The sequence below is a fragment of the Gallinula chloropus genome (assembly GCF_964237585.1).
Source record: "Gallinula chloropus genome assembly, chromosome: 27".
In the NCBI taxonomy this organism is placed as follows: domain Eukaryota; kingdom Metazoa; phylum Chordata; class Aves; order Gruiformes; family Rallidae; genus Gallinula; species Gallinula chloropus.
Window position 1 is genome coordinate 6,863,672 of NC_140112.1, and position 25,469 is coordinate 6,889,140.

At 57.7% G+C, this 25,469-nt stretch overlaps 1 protein-coding gene across 1 annotated transcript in view; it reads left to right on the top strand.

The window, feature by feature from the left end:
• The window catches only part of FOXP4 (forkhead box P4), a 59,993-nt gene extending 44,802 nt beyond the window's left edge, over positions 1–15,191 (top strand). The window contains exons 6-17 of the mRNA XM_084275793.1: positions 1,986–2,133; positions 2,649–2,853; positions 3,131–3,235; positions 5,495–5,582; positions 7,332–7,415; positions 7,955–8,156; positions 8,261–8,337; positions 8,548–8,649; positions 12,906–13,027; positions 13,157–13,223; positions 13,327–13,493; positions 13,711–15,191. Of these exons, the coding sequence (XP_084131919.1) occupies positions 1,986–2,133; positions 2,649–2,853; positions 3,131–3,235; positions 5,495–5,582; positions 7,332–7,415; positions 7,955–8,156; positions 8,261–8,337; positions 8,548–8,649; positions 12,906–13,027; positions 13,157–13,223; positions 13,327–13,493; positions 13,711–13,855 (1,512 nt within the window). The 3' untranslated portion in view covers positions 13,856–15,191. The remainder of the gene's footprint in view (positions 1–1,985; positions 2,134–2,648; positions 2,854–3,130; positions 3,236–5,494; positions 5,583–7,331; positions 7,416–7,954; positions 8,157–8,260; positions 8,338–8,547; positions 8,650–12,905; positions 13,028–13,156; positions 13,224–13,326; positions 13,494–13,710) is intronic.
• Positions 15,192–25,469: the final 10,278 nt, after the last annotated feature.

Here is a 25,469-nt window from a genome sequence, read left to right on the forward strand (position 1 = left end):
TCGGGATCCTCATGACTTCATCCGCTCCCAATTTCCTCCTGCGCCGCAGCCTGGAAGTGCCATGAATGAGGCTGTGTTTGAGCAGAGCCCGGGCTTGCCCCAGGGCCCCGGGGAGGGCAGCAGTGGGGCCAGGGAGAGGAGCAGGAGCCAGTCGCTTTCCAGCAGGTTACAGGTCCTAACCCAGGCTTGGACAGGCACACAACCTGGTCGTGCCATCCTCCTGCCATCGTGTCCTGCAGTGCCACTGGCTGCTCCGGTCCTGGGGCCCCATGTCCTCCGGACATGGAGCCTTGCTCAGGAGCAAGGGCGAGCATAGGCGTTTCTCTCTGCTAAGCAGAAATAGCTTTGATTTATGCCTTCATCTTCGGGTGTCAGAGGTGCAGGGCTGAGGCAAAACCAAAGTGGACCCAGACCTGATTGCGGGGACAGTTCTCTGGCCGAGAGGTGACAGGACAGGGAGGAATCTGCACACCCCTCTGAGGCTGAGAAACCAGATTTAAACTTTCCCTGTGCCCTGGACAGGACTCACAGTCATGCCCTTGCACTGGAGACTGCTGTGATTTTGCAGGGTGGTGCCTGGAGCACCCTTGCTCTCTGTTTTGCAAAGCCAGAGCCTCACAGCCACAGGATCTGCAGGGGACAGCCTGTATCCCACAGGGCTCTGGGTACTGCTTGGTGTACTGCAGCACATGCCAATTCCAAACCAAGCTGTGAAAGGGTTTTGCCATGGAGAGTCTGTCTGCTGCTCTCTGATGAGCAGAGAGTCGAAATGCAGCCTCAGGGATCACCAAGAGAGCAAGGATAGGGCTGTGGCAGGTGCTGCAATCCCCAGCGCACAGGGGTCCTGGATCCCCGTGATGCTCAGAGCCAGCTGGAAGATGAACCCAAGAAAGGGCGTTTCATAGTGCGAAGCTCTTGTGCACATCAGTAAGAATGTGAGCACGAAAATTTTGCTTCTTTTGAGGCCAGGCAATGGAGGGTGCTAAGTGCCCCCTGCTCAGGAGTGTGAGGGGGTCAGGGGAAGCGCCTTAGCGTGGGCTTAGCCAGTCGGTGCGATGTAACCGGCTCACGCTGCCTGCCAGCCCAGCTCCTCACAACCTGCAAACAACGTCTGTGCAAACAGAGGGGTTCAAGGGGTTACAGAGATGCCTGCCCCACTAATGAGTCTGGGCAGGCCGGGGGCAGCTCCCCTCTCATGGCCGGCTCGGATTAGCAGCTGCCCGTCCCCATCCCTAATTGAATTCTCTCCCCTTCAGTTAATTCTCATGGATTTCTTGGTGCCTCCCCAGAGACCTGTCCTGCCTAACTAGTTTAGGGCCGGCTGTGCTGGTCAGAGTGTGGCTGGCTCCTGGGGATGGGTGGGAGAGTTGCCTACTTGGGGGGATGCTTGTGTCCGGGGTGAGGGCACTGGTGCTGGTACCCAGTGGCTGGAAGTACTGGGCATCTGCTCCTCTGGAGGCAGCTGTTTTCTGCCCACCCCCAGGAAGAGGCTGGTAATGGTAGTTTTTGGCAAGTAGGGACTATTTTCCTGCTTAAAGGAGGAAGTGTGTGTGTCTGGGCAGCCTTAGGATGCCTTTTGGGTACTGGGATCCATCCCCTTTTCCTTCAGCGGTACTCTGTGCCCATGGGAGCTCACCCTGTGGCTGAGCCTCCCAACCCAGAACCCCGCAGCTGGAGTTTGCCCTTCTTGCAGGAGAGCCAAACCTCTGCTCCCTGCAAACCCCCAGCTCTGCTCGCTCCCTCTCTCTTTTCAGTGCTTTATTTCTCCCATCCACTTCCCTTCCCCTCCTCTCCTGACAGATCAAAGCCTCCGTCCAGCTCAGCCGCAGGCACAGCAGCCCGGCAGCAGGATGGAGGCATCCACGGCTGCGGTACCTCTGCCGCGGGCATCCCTGAAGCCGGCCAGGCTCCTGCCTTCCCTGTGAGGTTCCTGCTGCAAGGCTGGCAGTAACACGCTTTGATTCCTCCCTTTTTGTCTCCCGCAGCCGTTAGGGAACAAGCAGCTGGCCTTCCAGCAGCAGCTCCTGCAGATGCAACAGCTCCAGCAGCAGCACCTGTTAAACCTGCAGCGTCAGGGGCTGGTGAGCCTCCCGCCCGGACAGGGCACCGTACCCCTGCAGACCCTTCCCCAAGGTAAGGAGCTCTGCCCTGGACAGGGGGTGCAATTCAGAGGGGGCCCCTGTGGTAGCAGCTTCTCTCCACTTCGGGTGAGGGAGGGCTGGGGAGGGATCTGGGGTGTTGCTTTACTCTAAAGTTTGGGGGCTGATTGCATTAATGGCCAGAGAGGCTTGGGGGAGTTTGAGCTGGGTTTGTGTGCAGGATTGGGCCCCCAGCTTCCTCTTGCAGAGGGTTGTGGGGAGTCAGGGTCACCCCTCCTTTAGTGGCAGTTCTGTGGGTGCTGCAGGCGACTTGTTTTGGGCTTCCCCATGGGGCCACGCAGCCTCTACTCCCTGGCTGTCCACACAGGGGGCTGTGCCCAGTTTTGGGTGATAATTTCCCAGTTCATGGTCTGTGCTGGAGCTTCAGGGAGCCAAGCGCTACCAGCCAGGCAGGGATGGAACCTGTGGGGTCCAGAGCTGCCCTGGAGATGGGGTGCCAATGGGTGCTGCTCCTTCTCCCCGCTGACGCCAGGCTCTTTCTCCCCGTAGCTGTGTGCCCCTCGGACCTCCAGCAGCTCTGGAAGGAGGTCACGGCCGCCCAGCCCGTTGAGGACAGCATTAAGCAAGAAGGTCTCGACCTCACCACCAACACCTCCAACTCTACCTCGTTTTCGGCCGCCAAGGTCTCGCCTCCCATTTCCCATCACCCTCTGCCCAATGGACAGAGCACCATGCACACGCCGAGAAGGGACAGGTAGAGCCGGGTCGGACCCTGGCACTTTGTGTTTTTCCCCCCCAGAGAGGTGGAAGGGGCCAGGATCTGTCGCCTGTGGGGCTGGCAGCAGGGTTGGGAGGGCTGGGGTGTTTTGCCCACCCCAAAACCCAAGTCCTATCACTTCTCTGCTGTGCCTGCGGAGGGCAGGAGCCGTTGCTGCGGAGTCTCCCATGGGTCCCCGAGGGCTGGCCCCATGCATGGGAGCACTGGAGCATCACGGCTGCCCCATCTGATGGTCCCTTTCCATCTTCTGCAGCTCTTCTCACGAAGAGACCCCTAGCTCCCACCCGCTGTACGGCCACGGAGAGTGCAAGTGGCCTGGCTGCGAAACCCTCTGTGAGGACTTGGGACAGTTTGTCAAGTAAGTACTTCCCTTTTAGGGGGGAGGTTTTCCCAGAGGAGGGGGACAACCTGTGCTCTCAAGCCGAGCCAGCATGGGACTGACAGAGGAGGAGACCCTGGGAGTCTCTCCAGAGCAGAAGAGACCTGGTGCAGCAAGTAGGAGCAGGCAGGAGGCGAGGGGAGTTGCGTCTCCCATCCTGGGGTGTGCGAGATGGGGGGAGGAAGCAGATGGTGTCTCGGCAGCCCGCTGACACTGCTTGTGGGCTCCGGCGCTGACTGATTAACTCCGCTGTTGAAGAGCCCTCTGCTAGCGTCAGGGTCAAACAAATTGTTTTCACGCTTCGTCAGAGGTTTACTTAATTAGTTCATTTGCAATTAGATCTCTTTGTAGCCAGGATTTTTAGCAAAGACATCAGAAGGAACTGACGGGCTTGCTTGCTCCTTCCCCCAACCCCCCTTTCCCTGTCACCTCTCCGGCTGTCTGCTCAGCGCGGAGACACCAGCGTCTCTCCATCAGTGAGACTTTGGGGTTCTACAGGCCCATCGTGTCCTCTGCTGTGTGCTCAGGGCTGTCTCTGGTGGGAGCATCCCTTGGACCACACCAGCACAGCAGAGGCCTTGCAGAGGAGGAGGCGCAAATGGGGTGGTTGCCTGGCAGAGATGGGGTGAGTGAAGGAGTCTGGCGCCTTCGTCCTCTTTCCTCTGCTTCACAGGACGAACCCAGATAAGGCATCTCTTCCCACTGCTCCTGAGCGTGTTTACATGGCACAGGGTGGATGAGCAAGCTCCAGTGTGGAAGGTGGAGCTGGGGTTGGCAGAGGATAGATGGGGCTGGGTCAGGGTGCTGAGAGAGCCCGGCTATGCCAACCAGGGCTTGGAGGGTCCCTGCATCCACCTGCCTACCCCACAAGCACACCTGGTGCTTGCTGGAACAAGCTGTGTTGGGGTGTGGGACAGACAGCAAACATCCAGCTCCCAGAGGGTGAGCCCAGCTGCAGCACAGACCTTGCTTTGAGCCAGGACTCTGAGCATCTCCTTCACGGGGCAGTTGCGGCCACCGCCACGCCAGGGTGCAAAGTGGCAGCACATCCTTCGGTTTATAAAAGCCTGGGAGGGTCGGTGGGAGATGTCTCCATTCCCACCCAGTACAGCCTAGACGCCTGATAGCTTTTTCCAGGAGAAACGGCTGTACCCTTGGTCTGCCGTGCGGGGAAAGGAGTGGGTGGCTCGGCCCAGGCGCAGCCCTGCGGAGAGGGGCTGAGCCACCGGCGGGGTTTGCTCACATTCAGGCTTGGCAGCTGGTCCCAGTTACCTAACTTGTTTGTGCAAGTTGGGGCTGGAAGCCTCTTGCACGCAGCTGGGTGAGAATCTCGCCATCTTCCGCATCCGGGCTGAGGGTAGATACTCCTGAGGCACCTTCCCCTGGGATGTCTCAGCAAAAACACCTTCCTCTTGGACTTTGGTCCCATCGGCCCATGGCTGTAGGATGCTCATGTGTTACCCAGCATTGGATGCCACCTTTTGGGGTGGCCCTGGGGTGGTTTGCCCTGCCGCCTGGCATCCCCCCTCTGAACTGTCTCCCTCTTCCAGTGAGGACCCCCCCAGGTTTGCACCCACCCCAGCAAGGCCCTGGCCATGGGTGCATCCTGCTGGGTTTAGGGACAAGGACCATCCCAGCAGGCAATGCCGGGGTATCCCTGGCTCCGCAACAATTGTGGGCAGCTGCCTGCCTCTGCCAGGGGCCCATCCCCTCCCTGAGAAGGAGGGGGAGCAGTGAGGACCAAAGGTCCTTGTGCTTTATAAATATAAAGCACTGTATAAACACGAGGCATGAAAGTGTAGGCTGAGGAACACCCTGGAAATGTCACCTTCTGCCTTCAGGGCTTTCCTTAGAGGGAAAGTCTCCACAATGCTGCCTTTGTCCTGGAAACCTGCTCCTCAGGTCCTCCTGGGTGCCTCCTGCCAGCAGCCTTCTCAAGGACTTTCCATCAACCCCTGCTCTTCAACACCACGGGGCACCACGGGGCTGCCCAGGGCTGCTGTGGGCAGGGCTGGGGGTCTGCGGCTTCGCTTCAGCCAGGGTTTGGGGAAGAGGCACAGCCCAGTTCTCTTGGTCACCTTCGTACCTCAGTTTCCCTTCTTGTCACACTTTGGGTAGCAGTGCCAGAGCATCCCTGCGGAAGAGGCGGTTTGCAGGGCTGATCCCAGGCGTAGCCTGGGCAGAGGGGCCACGTTTTGGGCACAGCCAGGTGTAACCACCCACATTCTCCTCCCCCAGACACCTCAATACAGAACATGCACTTGATGACCGAAGCACGGCGCAGTGTCGAGTCCAGATGCAAGTGGTACAGCAGCTGGAGATACAGGTGGGTGCTGCCCCAGCTTCGAAGGACACGGGTTTAAAAAGCCATCTCCTTTCCAGCTCTGCGTGCTTGCCTGACCAGCTGTCCCTCCTGCCCAAAGTGTCCCTGTGGGTACCCAGAGATGTTGGGGGGTGTAGCGCGTGTCCACAGGTGGGACATGAGCTGTGCCCCAGCCCTCATGCCCCAGCTGTGCCAGCACAGCAAGAGCTGTGGGGACTCCTTGCGAACCAGGCCACTTATTTTGGTGGCTGAGCGGGGTCTTTGGAGCCTGACTTTGGGGTGCTATTTTTGGCAAATCAGTTCTTTATATAGCACCCTTCCTGGCATCTCCAGCACCCCAGTGTGCCCAGTGTAACTTGGTCAGCAGGGGGGGGAAATGGAGGGGTTTCATCTTGCAATGTGAAAGCCATTAAGGGGGGGGGAAGGAAGGAAGGATGGATGGACAGGGGTCTCTGTCAGAGGGTCACTCACCAAGCCACTGCTTGTGTGTGTGATGGTGCCCAGCCCTGTTCAGCCAAGGGCTGGCAGGAGCCCGTTTGTGCCCGTGGCAGCACAGCCAGTGATGGGTACCATCCTGGGGATGCCAGTCCCAGGGGCAACGGTCTGCTCTGTGTGACAGAGCATCCCCACCCCCAAATTCGATAACAGGGGCTGAGGTGAGGGGACGTCTCCAAACCTCCCCGGGTGGGGAGGCCGCAAAGCCGCCTGGGCAAAGCCTTGCGATCCCATTCTGCTCCCCAGCCCTCGCTAAAGCCAGAGGTTGAAAGCAATTACTGGGGCTTAAAGAGGGGAGGGAAAGGAAGGGAGCTGGGGGGGGGAACTAAGAAGCTGAAGGGCGAGCAGAAAGCTGCATGTGCAGAGAGGAGAACCTGCCACTGGAGCTACCAATTATAAAGTTTTCAGCATGGAGCTCCCGCTGTGCCGGCGGAGAGCGTCTGCATCACGAGGGGAGACCTGTCAGCTCTAATGAGCACCACGACAGCGCGAAAGCATCCGAGCTGCTCCAAACTTGCAGCAAACTCTGCTCCGGCTTCCTGCCTTTAACTCCTTCCTTGCCCGGTTCCCAGCTCCTCTGCCTGCCCAAGAAGAGGGGCTTGGTTTGGGGGGAAGCTGGGAGCAGGAGGAGATGTGGGCAAGCCCTGAGCTTGAGGGGTCGCAGTGGAAAGGGAAGGTGACGGGAAGAGAGCGGGTGTCAGATCCCATCGCCTCCACCCAGCTCAAAATCTCTCCTGGTGCCACAGTGAATATTTCACCCTTCTCCGCACTCTGGGGAGTAAACAGGCAGGAGAGCACAATTAAAGCGATGTTGCACGGCCAGGGGGATGGACGGACAGAGGGATGGGATGGGTGGCTGGACAGGGAGCTGCTGGTGAGCAGGAGGCAGCAGAGGCTGAAGGAGGGCGAAGGAGATGGCGATGACTGGCACTGGGACACGGGGACCAGAGCGTCTGGGAAGGGGAGCGAGGGCTGCGGTGGGTGGCCGGGCTGTGTGAAATGATCACACTTCACTGTAGATTCTTTTCATCTGGCAGCACTTGTGGAGCCAGAGCAGCCCCTGTGGTGTCCCTTGTGATGCATGCCACAGTCCCTGTAGAGTCCTGCTGGGGCTCCTGGCAGGGCTCAGCATTGGGCAGGAGATGGCTCCTGTGGGGAGGCTGGAGGGTGCTGCCTGCAGGCAGGGCATGGGGCCTTGGGCACTGGAACGGGGCTGTGGGCACTGCCTGACACCTTTCTGCTTCCTGCCTCCTGCAGCTGGCAAAGGAGAGTGAGCGTCTCCAAGCAATGATGGCCCATCTTCACATGAGACCTTCGGAGCCAAAGCCTTTCAGCCAACCTGTAAGCGTGTGTCCCTCCCCTGCCCCCTGTGTGTCCCTGCAGCTCTCCCTTCTCCTCCCATTTCCCCTCCACGCTGGCTGCCATCTCCTCCCTGCCCCATGCGTGGTCCCTGTGGCCCAGCTGGACAAGCTCCCTGGAACAGGGGTGTCCTCACCATGCTCTGGTGCACGTGGCCTGGTCCCTTGCCCTGGTGTGAAGCACTGAGCAGGAGTGAAGCACAGCCGACATCAGCGCGTTGTGCTGCTCCACCAGCTCGGACAGGGAGTGGATGAGTCTCCTCTGGTGGTTGCATCCCATTCCCGTGGTTGCATCCCCATCCCGTGGTTGCATCCCCATCCTGCAGTTGCATCCCATGGGTGTATCCCATCCCTGCCCAGCCCAGCAGGTCTCCTCCACCAGCCCTTCACTGCCAGCTTTGCAGCATGAGCCAGCACAGCCTTGCTGAGCTGCCAGTGTGCCAGGGGGAGCTCTCCCAGCCCCCTTCATCCCCCCAACCAGTGTCCAACCACCCGCCCTCCCCCCCCAACCTGTCCATGCAGCTGAACCTGGTCTCCAGTGCCACCCTCTCCAAGAGCACTTCCGACACGTTCCCCGACGGCTTACCTCATCCCCCCACCTCTGCCACGGCGCCCATCACCCCCCTGCGGCAGGGCCCCTCCGTCATCAGCTCTTCCACTTTACACAACGTGGGGCCCATCCGCAGGAGGAACTCGGAGAAGTTCTGCACCCCGATATCTTCAGGTGAGCTCTGGGATGGGGGCTCAGCACCCTCCCATCACGCAGCTGCCGGGTCCCACGGTGCAGATCCCTTCACACACCCCCCGTTTCTTGTCCCCCCCCTCCAGAACTTGCACAGAATCATGAATTTTACAAAAACGCAGATGTCCGGCCGCCCTTCACGTACGCCTCACTCATCCGGCAGGTGAGTGGCTCTCCACGCCGTGGGGCTCAGCCCTGCACCCCAAAACCTAAACATAGAGCACCCTGGGGCAAAGCTGTGTTCTCCCCTGCTTTATCAGTCTTTGGGGAGCCCCGTACCTACTGAACCTCCCCTGTTTCTGCTTCACCAACCCCAGTCAGCACGCCGGGGGCGTTGTGAGTGATGCTCTTGTCTCTGTTGTGGTTCCCCCAGGCCATCCTGGAGACCCCCGACAGGCAGCTAACGTTGAACGAAATCTATAACTGGTTCACGCGGATGTTTGCCTACTTCCGGAGGAACACGGCCACCTGGAAGGTGAGAGCAGCCCCCCCCGGTGCTACGGGGCTCACCCCATCCCACCCCACCTGGGGCTCACTGCATCCCACACAGGGCTGCTTCAGTTTATATGGGTGCTTGTGATGGAGGACCAGTTTGTTGCACAGCTCTGAGGTGGCACAGGAAATGATTTTGTGGGTAAATCCCATGGTTTTGCCCCCCAAAATGCAGTAGGAGACAGGAAAGGGCTGTGATATAGAAAACCGTGGGGTTTTCTGTGGAGCTGGGGCTGGAGTGGAGCTGCTGGCTGTGGAGAAGGGTAGAGACAGGAGCGAGATGCTCAAAGTGGCAAATAAGGTTAATGATAACCTGGGGGCACATGGCACACTGCAAGCAGCCAGGAATGCAGGTGCTGGTCCATGGGATGGAGGGAGAGTGGTGGTGGCTGGGATGCTCAATCAGGAGCACCCAAAGTTCCACTGTAAGACCCTGAGTGGGTGCCAGCTCCCCCCCCCCACCCCTGCAGTGTATGGTGCTGCACAGACGGGTCTTGAAAGGTTTTTACCACCAAGGAGCCGTTTGTCACTGGGCTGAGGTGATGGGTGTGAATGGCACATGGGAATGGGACTCCTGTCCCTTAAGGCCAAGAGAACTGAGAAAATGTGTCTGTGAGCAGCGGAACGGAGAAGGACCTGGTGTTACCCCAACCGGGATGGATTTATTTATTGCTTCCTGCTGGGTGTGACAGCTCCCTTCTGCCTGGGGCCAAGTGATGGAGGGAGAGCAGAGAAAAGGGTCGAGATGCTGAGCATCTTAAAGGGTTAAGAAGGACTTGGTTATGCTGGAGCCCAAGGCCCCCTTACGTTGATCAGGGCTGACCGCAGCAGGGATTTGCTTCTCCACAGCAAACTTGGGGTGAACTAGGGATGTTTTGGCACCCCGGGGTGGCCCCTGGGTTCTGCACGTCCTGAACATCCCCCTGTGCCAAGCTGGGGAGGAGAGTGGGGGCGGGGAAGGAGCAGGGAAAGAGCAGTTGGAGGTTCCTGGGCCATTTTTGGTGCTGGCCGTGGCCCTGCGTCGGTCTGGAGTCCCCCTCATGGCACGCGTGCAGCACTGCAAGCTGCAGCACAGGGAGCAACATCGCTAGGAGAGGCACAGGCCGCCGCCGCTGCCCCAGCCAGGCCCGTGGAGACACGCCCGGGTTTGGGGAGGGGGTGGGAAGTGATGGGGGGCATTGTGGCAGAGAGCCCAGCGTGGTCATCGCTGCTCCCAGGACAGTGCCTCACCATCAAGGGCAGAGCAGGGGCTGCCTGGGGGGAGCAGCACTTTACCTGCTGCGTGCCTCAGTTTCCCCCTTTGTGGAATGAGGTAGTGGCAGATGAAAATGCCTTTTTCCTGCCTTTTTTACAGGCCAAAAGGAATACATGTTTTGGATTATTTTTTTCATTGCAAATCCTGCATATCCCACGTTAGGCAGTGTTGATGCCTCAGAGGGGGGCATCATCCCCCAGTCCTTCTGGTTCCCTTTTTGCTGCTCTTTTATTTTCTCCTGTTCCACCACCGAAGGCGATGGCAGAGGATTAAAAAGAGCTGTGAGGGATGATTCCCTTTACAACTCTGGGTGTCCAAGGCCAGGCTTCTTTTGAAGGAGGGGGATACACAGGAAAAAATAACGTGTTTCCACTCCTCAGAAAACCATCGTTTCTACTGCAGCTTCTCCCTCATCTCCTGCCTCAGCTGCCTCTTAGGATGGGACAGGGGTATTGGGGGGGAACCAAGGTGGGTACCCCAACCCCACAGAGGGGCAGAGCTGTGGTATGGCATAGGGGCCCATGGGGAGACCCCACCCCCACCCCAGCACAGCGTGGAGAGAGGGGCCAGGGGGGCATAAAGCAAACATCATTAGAAAAGACAAAGATGAGAAGCAAACAGAGCAGCCAGGTCTGGCACTGAACAAATACTCTGTCGAAATACAAAAGCCACGTTAGGATGAGGCAGGGACACCCCCTCCCTGTGGTGGGTGGGAGGATTCCCATGTTGGGGGTCTTGCTTGGCATCTGCTCCCTGTGCTGCAGCATCCTGCCCAACACCCAGCACCAGGGGTGGGGCATCCCAGGCTCCAGTGATGCTGAATCACATCCTGCCTGGTGCCAGGACTGGTTTTGCCTTCGCAGACAGGTACCCACCAGAGCCTGGAAGCAGGGGGGGTGTCACAGCAGAGGGATGTGGATGCTGCCCGGCTGGGGCTGTCTCTGGCTGTGGGAAGGGTTTCGGCTTTGCCACGCTTCTTGCCTTTAACCAGGGCTTTGTTTAGACGAGGAGTCCCCTGCGTGCACAGGAAGGAGGAAGGGGAGCACGGGGCAGGATCCGGCCCCGGCGCGGGAGGAAGTCCTGTGTTTGCTCACCAGGGAACAGGGGTTCAAGGGCAGCAGCACGACCCGGCCCTGGATGGGCTTCAGACCGCCCCCCACCCCACCCAGCATGGGGTATTTGCAGAGCCTGCGGGCTCATCCTGCTCTGTTGCTGGCCAGGGAGAGCAGCAGGGTTCAAGGTCTCCCCGGATTTCCTGCTTCCCGGGACATTTGTGCCTGTGAGCGTGGCCAGACCCTCCTCTCTGGGCGACGCCAGCGTGGGGTCTGAGGTCGGGATGCTTCAGCAACCCCCCTGGGCAAGGCATGTCCCCAGCTCCCTTGGGTGAAAGCAGCCATGGCACCAGGGCTGGCAGCTGGGGATCTGGCTCTGTACCACACAGCATCATCTGAGGAGTGGGGCTGGCAGCTGGCCAGAGGGTTCCTGCTGTGACCCAGGGGTTCCTGGGACAATCCCCCAAAAATCACATCAAAACAGCCCCGACTGTGCCTGAATCTCCTTCCCCAGGAGCTGGCTCCAGGGAGCCAAGTTTCCCCTTTGGGCTGGCTCTGGAGCAGGAGCAGGAGCCTGCCTGTCCCTGCTGCCCGCCACCAAGCTGCCTGGCTCTGGGCAGGGCTGTTGCTTGGGTGGGCACAGGGAGGGAGGGATGGGCGGACAGACGGATGAAGGGATGGATGGACGGAAGGACGGAGGGATGGATGGATGGACGGACGGAGAGACGGATGGAGGGATGGATGGACAGAAGGACGGAGGGGTGGATGGATGCATGGATGGATGGATGCATGGATGCATGGATGCATGGATGGATGGTGAGGGAAAGAGTCCAGCTTTGTTCAATTTTGTCCTTAAATTTACAAATCAAAAAGGGGGGGGGGACGACACAGTGGGATGTGATGAGTTTCTGGGAACTCTTCACACTTCCCAGCTCCGTGTGTGTGTGTGTGTGTGTGTGTGTGAGGGGGTTCAGTCCTTGTGTCTCCTTTTGCCTTGTTGTGTTGGCCAGCTCCTTTGTTTATACAGCCCCCGTTCGACCTTTTAAATTGCTGTTAATGTTTTAGCGTAACGAATTAGTCTCTCATCACGAATCAGGACTCGAAATAAAAAAAAAAATAAAATAAAAAAAAAACCCTCCGAGGCCAACTTCCTGAAATTGGGGTCATTCTCATTTGCAAGGCAGAGAATCTGAGAACCTTAATGCAAGGAAATTTATTCAAAGGCAGAGCCCCGGCGTGATTAGGCCCTTTGTAATTATAGCTCGGAGAGATTCCACTCCAGCCTCCTGCCTCCCTCATGGATTAGCAAGTGAGTCGGAAAAATACACAGGATTTAATTAGAGGCAAATTAAAATTGGTAATGAAATAGGGGCAGTAGCAAATGGCAGGGAGTTGGAAGGGGAAAAGGGAGCTGGTATCTCTCGGGGCTGCGCTGTCTGCCTACGTGTGCGTCTCTTTATTTTACATTTAGAAATGTAAAGATGGGCGATGTAAAGAAGAAAGGGAGGGAAAGGACCAAAAAAAAGGGGGGGGGGGGCGCAAGGAAAAAGAAAGGCAAAGATTAGCTGGCTTTGCCGTGCATCACTGAGCAAGCTGCGGTGCCAAGGACAGCTCTGCTGCAGGGTCCTTGGTGGTGTGAGTTGTATCTTGTCCTGTGCTGTCCTCATCTTCCTCGACGTCTGGCCAAGGCTGGTGAAGCGAGATTGTCTCCGGTGTGTGGCTCAGGGACCTGACTCCTAAACCCTCTGTGTGTGCTGGTGGGGTGAGCGAGCCTCTGTGGCATCCCCATTTGGCTGAGGACAAGCTGGTGCTGCCCAGAGCTGTGGGGACCTGCAGGGGCTGGGCGAGGGGGAGGATGGGGACGAAAAGGAAGGGTCCATGTGGTGGGGTGAGGGCTGTGCCATTCAGCTCTCCTGCCTGCTCTGCCCACAGAACGCCGTCCGCCACAACCTGAGCCTGCACAAGTGCTTCGTGCGCGTGGAGAACGTCAAGGGAGCCGTCTGGACCGTCGATGAGCATGAGTACCAAAAGCGAAGGCCACCAAAGATGACAGGGTGGGTCCTCCTCTCCCATGGGACACAGCCTGGGAGCCGCACTCGTGCCCACCTCCAGTGCTAACCCCCCCCAATCCCTGGGCTGGGAGCGCTCAGCCATGCATCATTCTGCTGTCTCTCTTTTTTCAGGAGTCCAACTTTAGTCAAAAACATGATTTCAGGACTTGGTTACGGAGCACTTAATGCCAGTTACCAGGTAAGGACCCAGTCTGGTGGGAGTGAGAGGGCAGTAACCCCATTTCCCTGCTCCCACAGCTTCCGGTCTTGCTTCCTTGATCCACAAGCTCTTTCTGTCACAGGCTGCGCTGGCGGAGAGCAGCTTCCCTCTGCTGAACAGCCCCACCATGATCAACACCAGCTCCACCAGTGCCATGCTGCACGTGGGCCACGACGACGTGAGCAGCACCGTGGAGCAGGTCAACAGCAACGGCAGCAACAGCCCACGCCTGTCCCCGCAGCAGTACAGGTCAGCTGGGGTGAGGGATGGACGGTGCTGGTGGGTGTTGTTACCAGACTGGGTTTGGAGATGGTGGGTGTTACTGGGAACTGCTTGATGCTGCCGTCACTCCTGTCCCCCAGGAGAGAGGCAGCGTGGGGATGGGAGGGGGTTTGGAGAGAGAGTTTGGGGGGGATTATGATCAGTGGGACCAGTAGTCTGAGGCTGAAGGCTTCCTTCCTCGCAGCCATCCAGTGCACGTGAAGGAGGAACCAGCCGAGGCAGAGGACGATAGCAGACCTGTCTCGCTGATGGCCACCACCAACCAGAATGTGACGATTCCCGACGACAGGGACCTGGAGGAGGAGCTGCCAGTGGAAGACTTGTCCTAAGGACCCCTTCCTCCTCCTCACTGAGGGGCAGACCCTTCCCACCCTCCCAGCCAGAGACAAAGCGATGGCTCCCACCTTCCCAAGGTGACCGTCGGCGTTAAACCCGTTTCTTAAAGGCACTTCCACAAAGCAAAAATGTTTCCTTGGTGCAACAACCAGTTGCTGATGGCGTGTCCCTCCTGCTCCCCACTGCCCCACGCTGAGGCCTCAGTGACCCCCTTGCCATGGGGTACATCCTGCGACACGAGAAGCAAAAAACCCAAGAGCTGGACTTTTCCTCCCCTCCTCCCTTGGTTAGTGACTGGTGAACGAGGATGGTAGGTTGTTTCCTGTCAGAAATGGTCCCTCCTTCCTTCCCTGTGCACAGCGGGCATGGGGGAGGGAGGCACTTCCATCCCCTTGTTCCCTATGGCGCTCTGCTTCCTGGCGATGCTCGAGCCTCCACCAGCGACCACCCTGGGGAGGGAAGGCGACGGCAGGAACCCACCGTTACCTCCTTCCCCCAGTGGGTTTTGCACTAGGAGGGGCTGTGGACCCTGCCCACAGCGCTGCTGCCACCCACCTTTCGGGGAAGAAACAGCAGAAACAGGCGCAAGTCCTTTGCCATGGTCTTGGACGTCAGGCTTGTATCGCTGTCTCATGGGCTGGGGAAGGATGTGGACCAATGCATTGGTGGGACTGCATCACCTTTGCCTTGTCACCGCCTGGCGAGCGGAACAGCCCACCCTGGGTTGGCTGCCCACCCCAAGCCCCCCCAGTCCTCACCAGTGGGAGGGAGGGCTGGTGGCATCTAGCAGTGAATGACCATTGCCAGCCAACCACCAGCGCCAGGCAGTGAGGACACATGTCCCTCCTGCAGCTGGTGACACTGGTGCCACCCTGCACAGGAGCACCCAGTGCCCTGGATCCCACCCCCAGAGAAAGGCTTCTGGTCCTCTGTGTGCGCGGTTCCTCCTCTGCACCCGGGGCAGGGTCTCCAAAGATGGACAATGATGTGGGGAGGCAGCATCCCCCTCCACCGAGCCTCCTTCCTCAGGGTGGGGGGCACCGGCAGAGGAGCTGGCAGAGCCTGGTGTGGCCCACTGCTCTGTCACCCCGCCGGTAGCAACGCCAGCCCTGGTGCAAGCCAGTGGCAGCTGAAGCTGCCGTGGCTGGTGAGCTGGTGCCAGGGCTCCTGCTCTCATCTTTTCTTTTCATTCCCCTTTTGTGTGTGTATGTGCATCCAGATGGGAAGATACCAAAAGATTTCTGGAGACAGAAGGTCCGTAGTTCAGGTGAACAGATGGTATTCATGCCAAAAAAAAAGACAAAATAATATTAATAATAATGAGAACAAGACAACCAAACACCCCTCTTCTCCCTGCTCTTTCTTTCTGGGGTGGTGATGGGGGTACCCAGCGCCAGGTTCCTCTTGGCCAGCAGCCACAGCATCCCCTGTGCCCAGCACGGCTGGGCCAGCACTGGCTGTTCTGGCCCGCAGTGGGGTCTGGGGGGGCTGTGCTTGGTTCTGAGCCCAGCTCCAGGCTCTCCTGAAGTGCCCCATAACCTGCTCCATCCCTCCCTGTCCTGGTACTGCAGGGTGAGATGAGGAGGGTGTGCTGTGTGACTGGTGCCAGCACCCCAGGAGCTGCGCGGGTGGGGGGTGTTTGTCTATCCATGTGCATCACCTCTGTGATATCCTTGGGGGTCCTTGGTCCTGGGTATGTGTCCCAGGGCAATCCCCTACCTCAGCCCCCCTGCCTCTCTCCCAGTACGTCCTCTGTACCCAGGTGCCTGCAGAGACTGGGGGGTCCCTGGCTCCCCCCTGCAGACACCAGTGAGGCTGAGCAAACACCCCCTCCAACCTCATTCCCCTGTGCCACCCCAGCACCATCCAGGGGATGCTGAGACCCTTGGGGACCAACAGCTTCCAGGGGGGCAGGAGGAGGCACAGCCGGGTGGGGGGTATCCCCAGGGGTCACCAGCATCCCTCCCCTCGGCTGGTGCTGCAGAGGGACCCTCCCCTCCCTAAAAGCCCAGCAAACCCTGCATGCCCTGTGGTGCCCAGCCCCACGCGTGGGTGGCTGTTGCGGCCTGTGGGTGGTCGCTGTGCCGTGCCGGCCTTCGCTAGGTGTCTCCACTCGACCCCTGTTTCTCCCCGCGCCGCCGCCTCGCTCGCTCCCTCCCTCGCTGCTGCCAAACTAGCGGGCGAGGAGGAGGCTTTGCCAAGCCCCTTGCTTCCCCGCGCCCTCCAGCCTCTCCTGGCTCCCACTGGGCTCTGCCAGACACCAAAGACCCTGCCCGGGCAGGAGGGGCACGAACTGAACCCCATCTCTCACCCCTGTGCCCCCCGTACCTCCAAAGCAGCCACGAGGCTGGAGGCACCACGTGTTTCCCCACCTTGCTTGTTGGGGTTTATTTTGTCTTGTATTTTCCTCTTTTCTTTCTTTTTCTTCTTTCTTTCCAGTCTTTTAAGTTATTGTTTCAAACAAGTTTACAGCTCCTGTGGGTGGATGTCGGGGCGGGGGGGGCTGGCAGCTCTCGCTGCTTTACTTGTACAGAGGAGCAGGGAGGGGAGGGATAGATGGATGGAATGGATGGAGTGGATGGATGGATGGAGTGGATATCGGGGTGCCTCCCTACCCCCCAACCCTCAGCAGAGACCCACCTGCTTCCATCCAGGGTTTCGGGTTTTCGGTTTGCATCTCCTCAGCATGGGGGCAACTGTGGCTCTTTATGGCACCTGGTGTCCCCCCTTCATGCTGCTCCCCCCCGGGGCAGACTGACCTGGCCATGGACTGGTGTAGTTTGTCATTTCTATGGAGGGGGGGGCTTGCATGGACCTTGCTGTGCTGGTGGGCAGTGGGGGCTGCTGGAACCAGCTCCCACCCACCACCCATGAGTGTTCTGCTGGTGGGTCCTTCCCCCATCCACAGGGCTGTGAGTTCTGGGGGGGTTCAGACCCCCTCACTTTTGTGGAGGGGTTCAATAGCCACGCCCCTTCCCGTGTCCTTTCCCTTCGCCTTCCTTGGGCTTTTCCAGTCTCCTTTCTCAGCAGCCCCTCGCTTTCTGCCTCCGGGTCAGCAAAATCCAAGGTGGTGCAGGCACGGAGCGAGCCCTCCAGTGCCCACCACCATTCCTCCTTGGGCTGCCATCTATTATTTTTTTAAAAAAGCTTTTCCAGAGGTACAGACACCCCCCCCCCCCCCCCAAAACACCTCCCTGGACCAGGGCGAGCTGTGTGCCTCCACTTCCCCCCTTGAGTCCAGCCAAAATCCCTGTACACCATCACCCCCAGACCCTGCAAGGGCAACCTGACGCCTCCCCCTCCTCCACACCGTGTATTCCTTTAGGTCTTTAGCTGCCCCCCTGGCTCCAAAGAGCACTATCTATATATAATATATATATTAAAAAATAAAGATATAAATATAAAGGAGGGGGTTGGGTTTTTCCCTTTAAACTCCTGTGGCTCCAGGTGATGCCTTTTCCCCAGCCACCACTGGAACGGGAATCACGATGGGTGATTTCACAGGAAACATACCCAGTTTGATACTCAGGGGTAAATTTAATTCATTCTCTTACCCCCCACCCCACCCACCCCATCCCACCCCACCCAGCCCAGCCACCTTGGTCCTTACTGTTATACCTCCATCTGCGGGGGTCCCATCCAAACCCAGGTACCGTGTCCTCTCCCAGCCTTGCCCACCCCCTCTCTGACCCCTTGGGTTTCTTTTTTACTGGTTTGAATTTTACTAAGTCCTGCGTGTCTTACCTCAAACACACGGTGGAGGTGGAGAGGAGGGGGGGAACTGTGGAGCGCAGGGAGGGGGGAGGAAGGGTAAAGGACCAAACGCAATGTGTGGCAGAACTGTATGTCTGTATATGTTGAGATTTATATATACTGGGTTTAAACCTACCAACAGGAATTGGGGGTTTGGGTTTTTTTTTCTGGATTTTTGGGGGGTTATTTCCTGTTTCTTCCTCCCCCCTCCCCCCCCCCCCCCCCGCCCCGCCCTGGGCAATGCTGTGAGGGGAAGGTATGGGCACCTCTTTGTATTTAAAGGCATTTTTCTGGTATCTCCCACAGAAGGAAATAGTTTTCCATTGGGTTTTTTTTTTCCCCCCTTCTTTTTTCCCCAAATTTACTTTCTTCTCAAATAGCTGGAAGGGGTAGAGCTGCGGGAGTGGGGGGATGGAAACCAGTGCTCAAAGGGTTAGGGGTGCTGGTAGCACTGGGTAGGGGGGCTGCTGGGAAGGCAAAGGGAAAGTGGCAGCTGAACCTGCGTTAAACCAAAGGGTTTCTTTGCTTTGTTTACACGCCTGCCCAGCCTCGCTGCCCAAGAAGAGCTCCCTGCATCCAGGTTTTTGTCCTGGAAGGTGGGAACCGGCTGGAGCCAGGGATGGGGGGGGGGGGGGGGGGGGGGGCTTGGGGACCCTCCACTCCCAGCACCGGAGCTGCTGGGAGAGCCCAGGTGGGTGCTGGAGCTGGGGGCATCCTCATCCCTTAGCTGCTCCGGGATGGTGGCCTGGAAAGTGCCAACCTTGCCACAACCTTTTCCCTTTTAATTTCCCCGTTATTACTATTTTTATTTGGGTTTTGGGTTGGTTTTTTCCATCCTCTTTGGCGCTGGCTTGGGAAGGTGATGCTGGGGAGGTGGGACAAGGTCCGAGGGGGTGGCTGAAGGCTGGAGGGGAGGGAGGATGTGTATAAAGTGACCCTTTCTCTCCCGCCGCTGCCTTCGCTGCCGCATCCCTCGTGCTGTATAAAGGAAATAGCATTGCTGTGTATTTGTACTCTGAACCTCCGTGTGTCTGCTTTGGCAGACGGTAAACCCTTGTACAGTAGATCTAGCTGCATGTAATCTGTATGGACAATGGCATTATAAAATGCAATAAAATAAATTACCTATCAGGCTGCTATGTTGGCTGCTCTGTTATCATTCCTGATCTTTCTAAAAAAATACAAAAATTGCATTTTAAGCCTCATAGTCTCTGCTGCAGCATGAAAGTGATGGTTGGATGGGGAGAGAAGCGGCTTGCTCTGCTCTCTGTGTTGGGGTAGCTCAGTGCAGGGGCTATAGCTGCCCAGGGGGGTTGTGGGGTCTCCTTCTCTGGATTCAAGACCTGTCTGGATGGGGTGCATTAAGGGGAGTGTGGCCAGCAGGTCAAAGGAGGTGATCCTCCCCCTCTGCTCTGCCCTGGTCAGGGCCCACCTGGAGTGTTGTGTCCAGTGCTGGGCTCCCTGGGAACAAACAGACAGGGATCTCCTTGAGAGAGTCCAGTGGAGGGATAGGAAGATGATTAAAGGATTGGAGCATTAAACGGTCTCTTCCAATCCAGGTGATTCTGTAATTCTATGATTCTATGATGCCCCCTATGAGGAAAGGCTGAGTGAGCTGGGACTGTTCAGCCTTGAGAGAAGAAGCCTGAAAGGGGATCTGATCAATGGGTATCAATAGCTGAAGGGTGGGACACAGGGTACATGGGCAGCCTCTGCTCAGTGTCTGTGGGGACAGGACAAGGGGCGATGGGCTCAAGTTGGAGCCCAGGGAGTTCCACACCAATGTGGGGAAGAACTTCCTGGTGAGGGTGAGGGAGCCCTGGGACAGGCTGCCCAGGGGGTGTGGAGTCTCCTTCTCTGGAGAGATTCCAGCCCCCTCTGGACACTGACCTGTGTGACCTGTCCTAGGGACCATGCTTTGGAGCTCTGGAGGTCCCAGGTGGACCATCCAATGGATAAGAAGCTGTTTGAAAGGATGGAGACAAAGGGTGGTGGTCAATGGCTCCATGTCCAGGTGGAGGCCAGTAACAAGCAGTTTTTCCCCAGGGGTCTGTCTTGGGACCGGTGTTCTTTAACACCTTTATCAATGACATTGATGATGGAATTGAGTGTACCCTCAGCAAGTCTGCTGATGACACCCAGCTGAGTGGTGGTGTTTACACAACAGAAGGAAAGGAGCCATCCAGAGGGATCTTGACAGGCTGGAAAGGTGGGTCTGGGTGACTCTAATGAGTGTCAGGTGTTGCACTTGGGCCAGAGGAATCCCAGGCATAGATACAGACTGGGAGAAGAGCTCCTGGAGAGCAGCCCTGCTGAGAAGGACCTGGGTGTCAGGGGGGATGAGAAACTCCCCATGAGCAGCAGTGGCTCTGGCAGCTGGGAATGGCAATGGGATCCTGGGCTCCATCAGCAGAGGGGTGGCAGCAGGGACAGGGAGGGGATTGTCCCTCTCTGCTCTGCCCTCCCCAGCTGGAGTCCTGTGTCTGGAGCTGGGGCCCCAGTACAAGAAAGATGTGGGACTGGTGGAGAGGGGTCAGAGGAGCCATGGATATGCTCAGAGGGCTGGAGCAGCTCCCCTACAGAGAGAGGCTGAGGGAGCTGGTCTGGTTCAGCCTGGAGAAGAGAAGGCTGTGGGGGGACCTCATTGCAGCCTTCCCATCCCTGAAGGGAGCAGAGGAACAGGAGGGGAATCAGCTTGTTAAAGGGCAGAGACTGGCAGGACAAGGGGGATGGAGTGAAGAGGAGGGAAGGGTGAGAGGAGAGATTGGGGGGAAGTTCTTTGCAGAGAGAGTGGTGAGGGGCTGGAACAGGCTGCCCAGAGAGGGGGTGGGTGCCCCGTCCCTGGGGGTGTTCAGGGCCAGGTTGGATGGGGCCCTGGGCAACCTTGTGTAGCTCCAGGGCTGGAGGTTGGTGTCCCTGCCTGTGGCAGGGGGGTTGGAGCTCTGTGACCCTTGAGGTCCCTTCCAACCCAGACCAGTCTGTGATTCTGTGATTGCAGGGCAGAGTCCTGCCAGCCCTCCACAGCCGGCTGGCACTGATGGGATGGGTTGGGATGGGGTGACACAGGATCCTGGAAAAGGACAACAGCTGCTCCCTCCTCTTCCTCAGCAAACAGCCCCTGCTCCGCCCCGTTGGGATGAGAAGGCTTTTCCCAAAGGCCAGGTGAGTTCCTGGATTTTCCCTGGGGTAGATCTGCCTGTACAGAAGAAAACAGCGACGATTAAGAAGTTAATAATTACTCAGTGAGAGAGCCTTTGCCACGGCCCTTCGGGAGCTTTTCTCCTCCCCAAAGCAGGACCAGATTGGCAGCCACCATGTGCACCCCTAGAAGATTTTGGCCCTCCCTTGGAGGAATCAATCTCCTGGGCCATCAGGGCTTTGCTCTCAGGGACTTTTGGCCATCAACTTATCCTTTTCCCCCCTCCTTCCTCCCCGCTGTGTGTCCTCGCTCCCAGCCCCAGCCAGAGCTGCAGCAGCAAAGGGGACAAGGACAGGGGCAGAGAGCAGCTTTTGGCCAGCACCGCAGCCCCCAGCCGCCTCGCAGCCCCACGGTTCACAGCCCAGTGCAATGGCTGTCTCCCAGCTGTGTCTAGACCCTGCCAGTATTAATAGGCTGCTATATCCCCTTTCCCTCCACTGCTCCAGCTCGGCCAAACTTCCTTAATCTTTTTTCCAGCAGCCCTTTTCCAGGGATCTCTGAGCCGCAGCCAGCTCGCCTGGGGTGTACTGAAAATGCCTCTGCTCGCCCAAGGGGGCTGAGCCAGCACCCATGGGTGCACAAGCCACGCAGAGACCAGTCCCCATCCTCTGCCAGCTCTCACGAGGAGGGGGCAGGGGGGGCCTGGTGCAGGCTGATGATGGCTTGGAGCAGCATGTGGCTTTAATCGATTTAACACTCGGAGAAAAAGCTTTTTAACTCTTAAACTAGAAACTTTTTAATCTCCTTTTTTTTTTTTTCACTATGAACATGAAAACTTTTGTGGTTTGATTGTTAAACCAGTATATGAAGGGGGGAAGAAGAGACTGGGACCAGCCCACCCGCTGCCTCTCTGCTCCTGGATGCAGAGCAACTCCATATACCCAGAAAAATGACTCTGGGAAGCACCCATCCCTCTCCTCCTGTTCCCTCCTGGGTGCTCCAGAGATATCCATGAGGATACTGCTCTGCTTTCTGGCTAGCTTGGTGGTGCACCCCAAATCCACAGGACTTTCACATACCCCTGAAGCACATTAATGGGGGAGGGAGGTTGCTGCTGGGAGCAGAGATTCTGCCTTGGGTGCCCGCAGCCAGCACAGCTTCCAAATCGTTAAAAGGAACAACAAAAGAACAACAAAAGAGCAAAAACCAGGACAAACCCAGGCAGCAGCTCTGTTTTGTTGGGATTTTTTTCAATGAGCATTAAGGAATTGCAACAACTGGGGCCGGGAAGGGATGTGGCCAGTGGGTTCTTGCTCGGAGATCTGTTCGCCTCCCTGAGCAGCGGATGCCTTGGTGGGGGGGGGGGGGGCTCTGGTCTGCATGGCTGTACCCCTGCCTGGAGTAGGGCTGGGAAGGGTCCCCTGAGTGGTGTGGTGGATGGAGGGTGCATACACAGCCCTCAGCCCCCACCCACGTGCCTGCTGTGTGTTTGCTCCATGCTTTACTTGTCCCCCTTTTTGCTCCCATTTTTCTTCTCTGGCTTGTTGGTGGGGTTGGAGCCTGCTGGGGGGGGGAGCGGCCCACCCTCTGCCTGGGGGCTGCTGGGTGGGTATCCATGGAGGTGGGTATCCCAGCAAAGCCCCCGAATATTGCCTGCATGCAGCTGATTTGTTTTTCTCTTGCCACTCAAGACAACGATGTTTTCCCTGTGGAGAGACCATGCCTGGAGCAGGGCACAAGCTGGGATGTGCTGCTGCTCCAGACTGCGAGAGCCCCTGCTCTGGGGATCACACAAAGTGGTGGTGGGAAAAGAATAATTGTAGCATTAGGAGGGAAAAGACCAGGAACAAGGGGAGTGGGTAGTGGCAGGGTGTAAGCCCCCCACTTTTGGCACCCCAGCCTCTCATCTCAATGTCCCAGACCCCAGACCTGTAGGTCCCCCCTGCTGCAGGATGGGAGGGGAGGACAAAAGGGACCTTGTTGGTACCCCACATGGTGTCTCATGGCAAGATCTGGCCAGGACAGCTGAACCAGGCAATTGCCTCCCACCCCAAAGCCAGATCTGCTTTGCTGACCCTGCTCAGCACCATGCTCAGCATGAGCCCAGCACCACAGCAGGGAGAAACATTGGCAGGCACAGCTCTGCTGCCATCATTTCCATCCCCAGGTGCAACCGTATCCTCAGTGAGGCACTTAGTGCCTCAGTTTCCCTCCTTCCAAAAAAACCACTGTGATGCTGAGTCCCCTGCCTGGCTGGGACACAGCCCACTCACCCCTCCCAGTACCTGGGTAGGATGGTGAGCCCCCCCAAGCTGTGGTCCCCAGGGACGTGACTGCAGAGGGGGCTGCTCCAATGTGCCTGACACGAAGCTCCCTGGGCTGCTCATGTGCCTCTGCCTCCCCTTCAACAGCATCACTTGCACACAACAACCCCCTCAGGGATGGAGTGCAGCATGGAGGGGAGAAGGGAGGGGGTGGAGGGAAGTCTTTAATTTTTCCATCTTCAAAAGATTAATGTTCACAGGGGCCCCTTTTTGTTTCTTCTTTTTTTGGGTTAAAATGTCCAGTTCCTTCTTCCTTTTTTCTTCTCCTCTTCTTCTTCTTTTTTTTTTTTTATGTTATTTACAGAAATAGCTCGTGACTCATCAAAATCTTTTAGCAGAAAAATCTAAAACAGTGGGGTCATTCACTGCAAACCCAAAGAGCCAGCACCTCCCCCCCCCCACCTCCTCTCCCTCCTGTCCCGTCCCCCCCCTCTTCATGCAGAAGGGTTTAAGAAGGTTATTTTGTTTATAGAGATTTTTGTGTGTTCCCAGCGCTGGGTAATTATGCTCCACGGATGATGGGGAGGGGAGGGGGTGATGGCTTGGACCCTAAGCAAACACAGCTCAGTCTGCACAGCCGGGCTCTGTGCTGAGACCCAGCCGGAATCTACAGCCCCATTCATGGCAGGTTAACCGCAACGCTGGGGTTTGTTGGGGGGGGGGGGTTGAGGCAGGGGGGGGATTGGTGTTTTTTTGAGTTGTGTTTTTTCTGCTCACACGCATTTGCCCTTATTTATTTATTTTCTTTCCAAACTGCAAAGGGTTCTTCAGGGTTCTTCGCCGCCGCCGCAGGACAGATGGACAGACGGATGCCGGGAATGTTGCAAAACTCCCTTTGAACTGCAAAGCCCAGGCTTAGCTCAAAAATCCTCGCCGGAGTCGGGAAGGTCGGGGAGGTTTAAAAACCTCTGTACACGCTCCCCTTTCCTTCTTTCATAACACCCACCACCCCCCCAGCCCGGGTGATGGGGAGCTGTGGTGTAACGGGGGGAAGCAGCAGACCCAGGGGAGATGGGGGTGCAGACACCCCCTTGCCCCGAGACCCAAGCAGGAGCTGGGAGGAGTGGATGGATTTATTTTGGCTGCAGAGGAGCCGGGAGCAGGGGCTGGTGCCAGGGTTTGTGAATGTGGGTCAGTGCAGTCACACACCTACAGAAATGGCCTTGTTTTCCAAAATACAGGCGGCTCCCACAGCATTCCTCAGGGTGCAGCAGTGCTGGGAAGGGGGGGGGGTGTCACAGGATTTAATCCGGGTTTAATTGCTGCAGGATTAATCTCTGGTGCCCCCAGCCCTTCTCCTGCCCACCACAGCACCTGGCTGCTCAAGCAGGGTTTTCTTTAGAAGAGAAAATGCTTTTTGGGGGAAAAAAATCCTTTTTTTTTTTTTTGTGGAAAACACTCTCACCCATGTGCTGGGTGCTCAGCATCGCTGGGCAACTTGTACCCCTGTGATGGACCTCATTGGACTCATTCACACCTTCCTGCAACCCTCCATCCTTGGGGCTTTCCAGTGCAGGGATGGGGCTGGAGCATCCATGGGACCATGGTGCCCAGGGCCCAGCAGCCCCACAGTGAGGGAAGGCGAAGGAAGCAGTTGAGCAGCAGCGATGCAAAACAGCAGGATGGGTTTGGTTTTTCCAGGGCCTTTCATGGGAGAGTGAAGATGGGGCCGACAGAGCCGCTTGCCCCGTTGGATGCTGCTGGCGACGACGAACTGCTGCTGGTGACGTGCTGGAACCGTCCCTGTGACCGTCCCTGCGATGCAGTGTGCTAAGGAGAGGTCGGGGAAGGCTGGGCCCTGGCTGCCCCCTGTTTGCGCTTGCCAAATTGCATCTCCTGCTTCTGAATGGACGTGGGATGAGGCAGAAGAGGAAACCCCAGTGGGATGAGGCAGCGAGGAGGTGGCGGGGGGGACGGCAGAGAAGGGCTGAGGTCAGGGTTAAGGCAGCACAGAGAGCAGGCACGCTCTCAGCCATTTTCGTGCTGTGCTGAGATGGGATGTGTCCTGCCCAGGCTGGAAGGGACAGGACAGAGCCCTGGGGCACTGGGAGCAGGTACAGGGAGGGGGTGGCAGCATTTTACCTTAAAGCAAAGGGACCTGGTGCTGGAAGAAGGAAGGGCACAGGCTTGTTTTGCAAGGTCGCATCCTGCCTTTGGCTTTGGTGTGATCCCTTTCATTTGGAGGGGAAGCGGTGCTGTGCCTCTGTGGCCAGCGGTTGGGATGCCCCGTAGGACAGACACCAGTGTAACCCCAAGTACAGCCCTGCTGTTCTTTGGCACCAAAACCCCTGCAAAGCACCTTCCTGCACAGCACAGCTCCCACCATGCCCAGGTGTCTGCCAGCCCTGGGCATCCTTTCCCCTTCCAAAGCCAGCAGGAGATCCTGGGCCA